The 12,276-nt window shown below is 36.3% G+C and overlaps 1 protein-coding gene across 9 annotated transcripts in view; it reads right to left on the bottom strand.

Moving 5' to 3' along the window:
* Nucleotides 1-1,809: 1,809 nt before the first annotated feature.
* LOC150104251 (uncharacterized) overlaps nucleotides 1,810-12,276 on the bottom strand; it is a 1,804,220-nt gene continuing 1,793,753 nt past the window's right edge. For all 9 annotated transcript variants that reach the window (XM_090396244.1, XM_090396248.1, XM_090396245.1 and 6 more), the window contains one exon: nucleotides 1,810-5,104. In XM_090396244.1, coding sequence (XP_090252370.1) covers nucleotides 4,960-5,104 — 145 coding nt within the window. In that variant the 3' untranslated portion in view covers nucleotides 1,810-4,959. The remainder of the gene's footprint in view (nucleotides 5,105-12,276) is intronic.

Here is a 12,276-nt window from a genome sequence, read left to right as displayed (position 1 = left end):
TATTTCAACTGCAGTTCCTGTTTGATATCGTTTGTCATCCACTTTACACCAAATCTCTTCCATAATCTCTTTTTCAACTGCAGTTCCTGTTTGATATCGTTTGTCATCCACTTTACACCAAATTGTGTCCACTTCTTCACCTGTGGAATAAAGCTTACTTAAATATTCTTTCACAATTTCCCCAAGCACTAATGATATCCTGGCCTTCTAATTCTGCCCTCCATGGAACTGCCCCTAGTTGATACCTAAGACTATTATAATCACCCGCCTTATAATTCCACATACGTTCCCTTTTCTTGGATACACCTGCATGTCTGTTCATCTTCCAAGTCCAAACCACATGGTCACTCTCTCCAACTGGTGGGAGAGATGTCATCTCACTTATTATCGGCTCTTCTGATGCTATGACCAAATCCAAAACTCTTGAACCTCTTGTTCCCTCTATTACATGCTGCCGAAGACATTTGTCCCTCAAGAATTCCAGAAATTCTATCCCCTTCTTACTACTTGCATTTTCCTCTTCCCAGTTTATATTGCTGTTGTTAAAATCTCCCATAACAATCATTCTTTTTGCACACTTGCCAAGCTCAACTGCCTACACATCTCCTGGTCCCCACCCTCTGTGCTCTCTGGTTTATAGCAACACCTCACTAAATATCCTGCCTTGGCCACATTTAAATTACTAAAAGGTTTTTATAAGATTGATGCAGGGGTAATGTTTCAGCTGTGTGATAGTGATGGAAGAACAAGAGGTTATCCCTGGAAATTAAGGAAAAGTGTGGTTAACAAGGGTGTGAGAACGAGGTTTTTTGCCTGGAGGGTGGTGAATGAGTGGAATGCATTGCCTGACTCAGTTGTGAGTTCTTCTTCTGTAAATGAATTCAAGAAGAGATATGATATATATTGTTTTGATAGTTTGGGTCTCCCGTGATGAGTCTACCGACTCCATGGAAATACCCGTAATAATAATAATAATAATGAGTAGTATGATAGTTTCTAAGGTAGATTTCCCATGCTAATGCTTTTAACTCCATGGAGAGATCTGGAATAATAATTATTATTGTTTTGCTTAGATATCATGCCATGTTGAAATGATTGCTACATAATTATAATATTTCAATGGTATCATCTTCGGCATTGCAGTTTGTTTATAAATGTAAATAATTTTAAGAATAGGAATATTTATGTTTCTAATTTAAATTCAGACACTACACAAAAGCATTTTTACAGGCCTGAGGGGAAGGTTTTATTTGCAAAAATGAAGCAGCTAACAGTATGTAAATCAGGGTGATGAAGATGGAAGTTTTTATAGCTTTATTACAATCTGCTATGATTAAATCTCCAGATTGTAACAAAGCTCAGTGATGCTGAATGACACAAACATTTTTCACTGTGTGTGTGTGTGTGTGTGTGTGTGTTATGGCATGATTATTTTAATATAACATATGCAATGGAAATTCTCTGTAGCGCTCACACTGTTACACTTTTGTTTTACCACAAAAAAAGTTTTTTAAGGCTATATTATGAAAATATGACAGTGTACCAAGATTAGAAACAGTGATTGTGATGTTTAATGGGTCTTGAAGTCAATTACATGTTATCACTCCTTCTCTCCTTTATTAAGAGATAACAGTTAGGAAGTATACTGTAAAATGGAATTTTGGATAAGAAAATGGATTTTGTACTTAATATATATTTTTTCCAGGTACTAATAAAATACAAATATGTTTATATTCAAGTCCTGGTGTCATAGCTAGGTAAGATGTAGAAGAAGGAACTGCATTTAAATATAAGTATTGCCACAAGTGGTATGGTAGGACAAGACTTGGTTTAATATACAATAGGTAAGGCAACATTTTAAAATTGTCTGTTTGTATTCTCACACAGTTCACAAACAGAAAATATCAATATTTTAAAATCTGTGTGTGTGTGTGTGTGTATTGTATACATGTATATGTATGCATGTATGTATATACACACATATATATGTATGCATGTATGTATATATACACATGTACAGTAAGTTATGTGTTATCTGACCTCAAATTAACTCGCTCATTCAGTTACTGGCCCTTTTTAGTTTAAGTCAAAAGGATGTGATTATCATCACTATTGTTTTAAAGTTAAAATATTAATACTGACCTGTAATGGACACTATTATTACTACTACTTATCAATGCTAACCTTTCAGCTTCAATGTTTGTCAAACTGAAATGCATTATATATACTAGTAAAGTTCATCATGTCTATTAATTATATAGTTCTCTAAAATACCGTATTTTTCCGTGTATAAGATAAACCCTACTTTTTCGAACCCAAAATTAAGAAATTAATATTTTAAACATAAAAGAGAACACGTTTGATATTTTTTTAAATATTCAAAGTATATTTAGTAATTAGGTAATATTTTTAAGATACCTACTAAGAAATTATGTATAACTCTCAGTTCCGGGCATATCATTTTTTTCATCGTTTTTTATTTTCGGACATTTTTGTGGGCTAGTGCTCAAAATATTGTTAATGCATTAATTTATCCTGCCAATGAGTTGCAGACGTATGAATGCTTTCAGAGTTCTGATTGGTTTATTCAGAATCAGCCGTTAATGACGTCAATCGACAGAGTTAACAATGGTTAGTGATTGGCAGAAGCCTGTTCACGGAGACAAGGTACCGGCAGTTTCACCACGGTAACCGTGGTTCTCTCAACCAGTTACCCTCTCGTGTGTATACGGGAGGGGTAACTGGTTGACGACCCCCAATTTTTGGGTCTAGAAATTTTAGAAAAAAGTATTGAGTTATACACAGAAAAAATACGGTAATTTCACTCATTTAATTTGCAATTTTTTTTAAAAATATTTTATTTAGGCATTGCATAAGGTATAGCTTTAAATAAGTGAGATATTGAGCTGGATTGGTATTACTATTATCATGTGATATCGTTTTAAAGATACACAATGACTCATTGCAGGAGTGTATTCCACTCCACACAACCCATCTTCTCACTACTTAATCCATACACTAGCACTATCCACAGTCTATGCATAATCCATACACTAGCACTATCCACAGTCTATGCATAATGGCATCTTTCACACACCAAGAAGATTTTTTTTCTTCTTTGTCTGTAAATTGCATGTGTTCTCTGGCTAATTGTCTGTATGTGCGATGAAAAACCCAAGTTTCCAGGAGGAAAAACCCTGTTACCTCAGTAAAAGATTGGCTAACTTATCTTTCTCTGAAAGAGCCTATATAAAAATTCCTCTCATTGCAACGAGAATCAAACCTTGGTCTTTTCCATTCAAAAGGAGTGCACAACATCCTCTCATTCTAGCTGCACTATTGAGTAGCAATTATATGAAACTATTACTTTTTTATATATTATATAAAGTTAGTCATTAACGAGTATAGATTCTTGTATATCACTAATGGCTTCATTCATGATATGGAAGTCAGAAATGCACTAGACCGTGACTGTTCTTTAGACAGAATACGTAGAGTGTATTCCAGTAATTTTAAAACAAACAAAAAATTTTTAATACAGTTAATCAAATTGATGCTTCTGTTGCATTTTTTAAAGTATATAGGTGAAATATCAAAAACCTTAGTAATTAAAATGAGAAAGAGTAGCTGAATGATAAACAACCACTGAACAATCTTAATATGATATTTGTTAGCCTTTTATAGTGGATATATAGCAAACAAGTTTAATTCATAGATACATTTACAATAATTAAATTAATGCTTGTTTATTAAATATTTGTGTAAATGTTTCTTGTTTTTTCAATTCACCTTTATAATAATGAGTTATCTGGTATTTTATGACAAAGCAGGTATCTATTAGTTTCATTATAATGATTAGTTGAATTTATAATAAATATACTGCAGTTCAGCATAACTATGATAGCATTGACTTGTCTTTTGCATATAGTATATATATATATATATATATATATATACACACACACCCCTGAATATGATTTTATTACAGGGACTGAAACGTCGAGTTAATAATAAATGTATTTATTCTCTAAAGCAGTTGCTTATCTTTAATTTACTGCAGAAAACTAATTGGACAAAAACATTCATTAATCACACTACAGTGCATGGCACATTTTTTAAGTTACTATAATACCTATGACCTAGACTTAGATATCTAGTGTGCAAAAGTCCTGAAGAGGAGGTCAGTTATTGAGTAACTTACTGTACATAATACATAAATATATATATATATATATATGTATATGTATATACTTAATACATACATATGTACATATATTTTGAACCAACCCAAACACCCCCCCCCTCTCTTTCTTTCTCTCTCTCTCTCTCTCTCTCACACACACACACACAAATTTCTGATTTGTCTATTCTCAGCAGAATGAAATACCATCATATTCATAATTATACACACACATTATATGTAGAACTATATGTGCTGTGTGTGTATGTGCATGCATGTGTGTGTGTGTGTGTATTGGCATTTAATTATTTTTTTGGCAAAATTTCTCCACAAAGAGACATAATATCATCTGTTAGTGAAGTTTACGTGACAGATACTCTTACACAAATGTAAAAGTTTACAAATGAAATAATTACTATCCGTTTTACATGTTCAGGCATAAATATTTTTCTGTATAAAATTACCTTTCTAAACAGTACTGTATAGTAGCATAAAGCTTAGCATGTCTGCAATATCATACAACAACTCTTGTCATAAATAAACACAGATATTTAAGAAAAATATGGCACAAAAAAGCCAATTTTTTTTTCTTCTTTTTTTTTCAGTAGACAACATAGGAGTTATTTTTTTTTTCACTAGATGGCATCATTAAAATTAATTCAAACTTATTATAAGTTTAAAAAATATTCATAACAAAAGTGGATTATCAGCACTTTATGGACAGCTGCACTTGGCCATGCACAGAGAGTTCTACTGTTTCGTAAAAATATTTCACAATATTATTTTTCTTGTTCTTCTATTCTTTGACTTTCTTTTTCACTCAAAAACTGATCAAGGATATGTTGCATGCTTTGCCTTAGGGACTCACTGTTTTCCTGAGTTGTTTCAGTTATTGGATGATGCTCACCAGTGGATGTTGTTACCCTGCATAAAGTAAAAATGAATCAACATTTATTACTATTAAGAAACTTCCTAAGAGTCACTAAAATTATTGTGGGAGGTCTCATACAACCAGCAGCATCACTAGCTCCTTAAAGTCATTCACAACAGACTCTGACAAGGATTAAGAAAATCTGTGAAATTAAAGATGAAAAGAAATTACATTCTTGGTTTCATCCTTTATTCAAGCATAAGCAAAGTTTGTGCATGAAGTAACTTAACAACTGGGCTACTTGTATAAAGAGGCTAATGCCTTCACATTAATTGCCTTAGTATCTCATAATGCAAAACACTATTTCGCTAGTATCTCATAATGCAAAACACTATTACAAATCTTTATGGACTTGTATAATGCTATGCATTATGGGAAGGCAACTACAATGACCAGTTTCGACCTTTATTGAGGTCTCATCAGTGGAAGCCAGACACAGAAGTACTACAAAGATTGAAGTAATGCAGTTTATGGGTTTATGGGATACTAAGGCAATTGATGTGAAGTCATTAGCCTCTACTGACTTCATTAGAGGCTAATGACTTTGTGCTCAAAGTCACAAACTTTGTTTGCTTGCACTTGGATAAAGGATGAAGCCAAGAATATAATTTCTTGGTATCTTTAATTTATAGTATAACAAAGTTTAAAAACTTGCAGTATCTATTACTAGTACAGACTATTTTAGTAATAAGGTGTGACACCTTTTGACTACTTGTATATGGAAATATGACTTCTGCATTACCTCAACCTTGGTATTACTTCTGGGTTTAGCTCCTGCTGATGGCATTTAATAATTTTCATCTTTGGGTTTGCTTGCTTCCTAGGGATTAGAGAAGTTCTGCTCAGTGGTGGGTTTTTGCCTCTCATTGAATGGAACCACTGCTGAGTTTCCTGTCCTGGAATCATTCAGGTCAGGAGTAATGAGTTTAGCAGTGATCCTTTAGGGTCACTCATTGGGATTTAGAGTGATCTTGTAGATCACTCAGAGTTATTGGAGAGGTGTCCCCACACTTTAACATACCACAATAAAGGTGGAAACTGGTCTGGGTAGTGGCTCTTCCCATAATGCATTGCATTATATGGACACATATAATGCAATGCACAAGGACATGTGCATGGCATTATCGGATAGTAAGGCAATTGATTTGAAGTCATTAGCCTTTACATACAAGTAGCCCAGTCGTGAAGTGACTTCACGTGCAAACTTTGTTTGCTTACACTTGGATCAAGGATGAAATCAAGAATATAATTTCTTCATCATCATCATCATCAAATTCCTGCCACCCCAAGTGGTGTACAGAATATGACAGTACTACATGAAAAGTCAGTGGTGGGTTTTTGGTGCTTAAGAGTCAAAGCTGTATAACTGAGAGGAGACCTCCACATAGCCTTTAAAGGAATGCGGAGAACCGACCAGCGCTTCTGACCTAATGTCCAATCCTCATCTTCTCGAGGTGCACCCTGTTGGGTATCTACTTTGATACTGAACGAACGAGGATGGGCTGGCAATTTGGGATTTAGCCGACCAAATTGTATTCTTATTGGTTAAACCAAAATAAAAAATGATGGTACAACATGACAAAAAAATATAATTTCTTGGCATCTTTAATTTATAGTTTAACCAAGTGAAATAAACTTTCAAAATCTGTTAATTCAGAACTTGAAGCTATTACCAAGATAAGTTTTGTTGATGCTATGAAAGTCTTAATATTGATATTTATTCTGTATGTGTGTGTGTTTTAGGCAAAACTGTGGAACATGATTATTGAATGAGTATGATTATATGTGTAAATGTCAATTGAAAGAAGGATGTGTAGAGAGAGAAATAGAGCTGCTGAGAAAGGAGATGGAAGGAATGAAGACTGAGTTGAGGAGGGTGAATGAAGATATTAGGAGGCTGGGGAGGTTGGCTAGTGCAAGAATAATGAGAGTTGGTATAAAAACTCTGCCATGGGATCCTTAAGGGTCTCATGCCAGTCCCAAGCCTGGATAAAGGAGGAGGGTTGGTCAGATGAGTGTCGATGCTCTGACCATAAAGAAAAAACATGATTGTTATCTTATGTCTATACAATCAACAGCTAAAACATACTGGCTCAGACATCACCCAGATGAACAAGGTCCACAATACCCATCAAGTGATTCGGGTTGGATCGAAAAGTGGGATACCGAAAGGAAACCAAAACTAACAGAACTATTTTCAGTAGGAATATGGAATGTATGGACACTTTGGATGTCAGGAAAACTAGAATTACTTCACGAGGAAATGAAGAGATATCGGGTGTGATATGCTAGGACTGGCAGAGATGTGATGGACATTATTAGGAGAGTGAAATGGGTGTGAAGTCATATGGCCAGGACATGACACCAAGTTCGAAGGAGTTGGTTTCCTTCTTAATAAAAATGCTACAAAGGCACTATTAGGTTACAAACCAGTCAATGAAAAAATCATCATAGCAAGATTTCAAGCAAAATCATTTAATATATCAGTAGTCCAGATATATGCACCCACATCTGACAGCACAGATGAAGATATTGACTTATTTTATGAAGATCTAACAGTGACAATAGAAACAATACCGAAGCAAGATGTACTAATTATTGAAGGAAATTGAAATGCCAAAGTCGGAATAGATAATGATAGTGTTGGAAAACATCATGGAAAAATATGGTTTTGGAGAAAGGAATGAATGAGTGAACAAATGTTAGAATTTGCTGTGGACCACGAGATGATGATCTGTAACACAAGATTCCAGCGAAAGGAGTGTAGAAAATGGATGTGGCAATCAAATGATGGGAAAGCCAAAAACATGATTGATATGATTATGATTAAAAGAAGATGGATAACATCAGTACAGCAGTGTTCAACTTTTCAAGGAACAGATATAGACTCAAATCATAGTTTAGTGATTGCAAACATCAAGTTGAAACTAAAAAAGAAAATATAAACCCCATCATCAGAAACGAAGAGACACAGCAAGATTAAGTGGAGCAGAAATAGGAAGAAGGTACAGAAGAGAAACTTAAAAGTGTGGACAAAGAAAAACATTTGAATCTAAGAGTGACAGGAGTACTGAAGGTGTTAGAAGATGCTGTTGAAAAAACAGTACCAGAAGAAGAGAAGATCAAAGAAGTGGATTACACAAGAAATACTGAAGCTAGTACAGGAGAAGAGAAAGTTGAAGAAAAGAAGGGATACATCAGAACAAATAGAAGAGCGATATAGAAAAAAGCAGTCAGAATTGATAAGATGAAATGGTTAAAAGCCCATTGCAATGATATAGAACAGCATTATGGAGAGCATAAAACCAGGAAGGCGTACAAAATGATTAGAACTATTAATAGAATGTGGAAACCAAAACAGACCACAATTAAAGATGAAAAAGGCAAAGTATTGAAGAATAAAGATAAAATAGTACAGCAGTGGACAAGATACTGTATTTAGTTATATGAAGAAACTAGATTTACATAGCATTAGGAAACCGACTGAAGAATTGAAGTAGATATCAACATCAGGTAATGAGTATAATATGGGCATTTCAGGAGGAAAGATAGAAAAAGCAAGGAGTACAGTTTGTTAATGTGTGGAATGAGTTTGAGGGACGAAGTGAGCTGTATAGGAACGATGGACTGCATTTGAGTGGTTATGGTGTGAGTCGCTTGGAGAGACTGCTGCTGGAAGGTAGAGAAGTGAATAGAGAGAATGAATCAGATCGAGAGGGGAGTGATGTGGAAGAGCAGGAGAGTAAGACAGGAGAGATTGAAGAAGTGGATATGAATGGGGAAGTGAGTGGTATGAGTATAGAAATTGAGAGAATGGGTGTGCAAGAGGAGCAGGGAAACAGGGAGGCTCAGGGTGGACAAGGGTACACAGCGTGAGTAAGGTGGATGCTCCAAGAGGAGGTGAGAGCATGTGTAGGTAGGAAATGAATGGGATGACCAGGGATCAAGAGGAAACAGTTGGGGTTGAAAAGGGTTCTAAAATGAAGAGGCAGAAAGGGAAATGGCCCCAGTCTAGCATGGAGAGATCACATCGAGTGAGTGGTATCAGTGGAACTAGCTGTAGATCCAGAAATGAGCTGTTGTGTTTGTATACCAATGCTAAAAGTATAAGAAACAAGGCAGATGAAATGGTTGCACTAATTGCGTCATCTGTTCACCTAAAGATTGTCAGAATAAGTGAGACATGGTTGGAAGAGGATGACATTCTGACAGGAATAGAGATGGAAGGGTATGATGTGTTTCGTGAGGATAGAAGGGGTAAAAAGGGAGGGGGAGTGCTATTGATGATAGAGAAAGAGTTATATCCATACAAAGTAGAGATGCAAGATAGAAATAATGCCAGTGGTTTTGAGGCAGTATGGTGTGAGATAGAGGTGAATGGAATCAAATACTTGGTGGGATGTTGTTATGGATCAGGTAATGTGGATGGTGGTGATAGTGAAATGTATAGTCAAATTAGCCAAGCAAATAAGAAAAGGGTGATCATTATGGGTGATTTTAATTATGGCAATATAGACTGGAACGATGATATAGCAACTGGAAGTAAAGAAAATGAGTTTCTTGAGTTTTTGAGGGATAACTACCTCAGACAGTATGTAACAGAGGGCACACGTGGTTTAAGGGTCTTGGATTTGGTCATCTCATCAGAGGATGTAATTATAAATGAGGTGTCAAATCATCCACCAATTGGTGAGAGTGACCATGAGGTGATTACTTGGGTGGTTGCCAGCAGTGCGAGGACCCCTGTGAGAAAAGGGTATATGTGGAACTACAAGAGGGGTGATTATGAAGAGCTCAGGAGACAGCTTGCAGGTGTAGCATGGAATCAGGAGTTAGCTGGAAATGAGATCAATTCAGCTTGGGGAATTTTCAAAAACTATCTAGCAGATGCAATGTCTGAATGTATTCCAAGGGTGAGAAGGTTAAATAAGGTAGCTGTGAGATGGATGAATAAAGAGATTAAGCATGCGATACAGAGAAAAAGGACATTGTGGAGGCAGCATAAGAGAAGTAGAAATAACGAATTTCATGAGGTCTACAAAGATCAGGCAAGGAGGGTGACTCGGTTGGTGAGAGGTATGAACAGCAGTTAGCTAATGAAGCCAAAAAGAATCCTAGGGAGCTTTCGATATGTAGCCAGCAAAAGAAAGAATGATTATGGAAGGATGACACTGATTGGAGAAAATCGTATAAAGACAGCTGTAGCAGAATGTGTGGTGGAGATACTTAATGAGCAGTTCATAAACAGCTTTCAATCTTGTGAATGTGACTTCATGGAGAGATTGAGAGCAGTTGTTGATGGGAAAGAGAGACTGACTGTAAGTGAGCAAGAGGTGTTTGGGGAGTTGAATAAACTAGATGTAAATAAGGCTGTGGGACTTCATAATATATCACCGCGTATTCTGAAGGAAAGAGCCAGAGAGTTGACACCTGCCTTGACATATTTTTTTAATGAGTCTTGCACTCGGTCAAGTTCCTGAGGAGTGGAAGGAGGGCAAGATTGTGCCACTTCGTAAAGGAGGTGATCGAACTATAGGCCTATCTGTGTGTCAGGTGTTGTGGTTAAGTTGTTGGAGAAGCTTGTGAGAACTAGGATCCAGAGTTGGGTAGACAACAATGGTATAATCTTTGATAGACAGCATGGATTTGCTAAAGGGAGGTCATGTTTCAGTAATCTACTTACTTATTACAATAAAGTGACTGCTTCCTTGGACAGAGGAGAAGGATACACAGTAATATACTTGGATTTCGCAAAAGCTTTTGATAGATGACCTCATGATAAGTTGACAGTCAACCTAGAGCAGATGAGGTTGGATATTAGATTAGTGCATTGGATTGGAGACTGGCTATCTGATAGGTATCAACAAGTTGTGTATGGGGATGCAATATCCAGGAAAAGGAAAGTCACTAGTGGAGTGCCTCAGGGGTCTGTTTTAGGGCCATTACTATTTAACTTGTATATTAATGATATTGGCGAAGATTTGGATGGAGATATTCAGTTGTTTGCAGATGATCCAAAGTTGGGACGAACCATAAAGAGTAGTGAAGATGTTGTGGCCTTGCAAGAAGATCTGAATAAATTGAGTGATTGCGCATGGAAATGGGGATGTGAGTTCAATGTTGCAAAATGTAAGGTTTTAAAATTTGGAAAACAAAGATAGGATGCAGAATTTATGCTTGGTGAGAATATATTGTTGGAGGTAGAGGAAATAAGAGATCTGGGGGTGATAGTGGATAAGGATCTAAAATTTAGGGGACACATTGCCAAAATTGTGAAGACAACACAAAGGCTTCTGGGAATTATGCGGAGGACACTGACATGTAGAAGTAGGGAGATTCTTGTTCTGTTGTATAAGGCTTTGATTAGGCTACACATGGACTATTGTGCCCAGATTTGGTCACCGGGTTTTCAGAAGGATGAAGAGATGTTGGAAAGGGTCCAAAGGTGACTGACTAATGTAGTTTCTGACCTCTGGAATGTTGAGTATGAGGAAAGATTGAGAAGATGTAATTTGCAGAGTCTGGTGGTGGAGAGGAGGAAGAGGGGAGATATGATAGAGACCTACAAGTTGGTAAGGGATTGTTATAAGATCAGTGGTGGAGAAGTTCTACAGAGAATAGTGGGAGATCAGGGGAGAACCAGAGGTCATCCCTGGAAACTGTATAAAGAAGGTGTGAGTAGGGGAGTGAGAGGCAGGTTTTTTTTGTGCAGAGTTGTGAATGCTTGGAATGCCTTGCCTGAGAGTGTGGTGTCTGCAAGGAGTTTGAGTGTGTTTAAGGCTCGGTATGATGAGATGTGTGAGTGATAAAAGGACCTCCCAGATAAGTCTTTGACTCCATGAGATCTTGGGGTAATAATAATAATAATATAATATGGTATGGAAAGAAGTGAAAATGCCAGACGAGTGGGCAAAATTGATATTAGTGATATTATACTAGAAAGGAAATAAGCTAGAATGTAAAAATTGTAGAACAATTGCTTTGACAAGTTACCTTGGTAAGGTGATGATGATTATACTGACAGAAAGACTGAGAACACAATTGGAAGAATACCTTGCAGACAAGCAAGCAGGATTTAGAAGTACAGAAGTACAATTCAACAGATTTTGATAATGCAGTTAACAGCAGAGAAAGCTAGGAGAAAAACAAAAACATATACAAGGGT

Source organism: Typopeltis vanoorti, chromosome 8 (genome assembly GCF_054136105.1).
Source record: "Typopeltis vanoorti isolate ZY-2024b chromosome 8, IOZ_Tvanoo_1.0, whole genome shotgun sequence".
NCBI lineage: Eukaryota > Metazoa > Arthropoda > Arachnida > Uropygi > Thelyphonidae > Typopeltis > Typopeltis vanoorti.
Note: the sequence above shows the minus strand (reverse complement) of the source record. Positions and strands in the feature narration are given on the sequence as shown.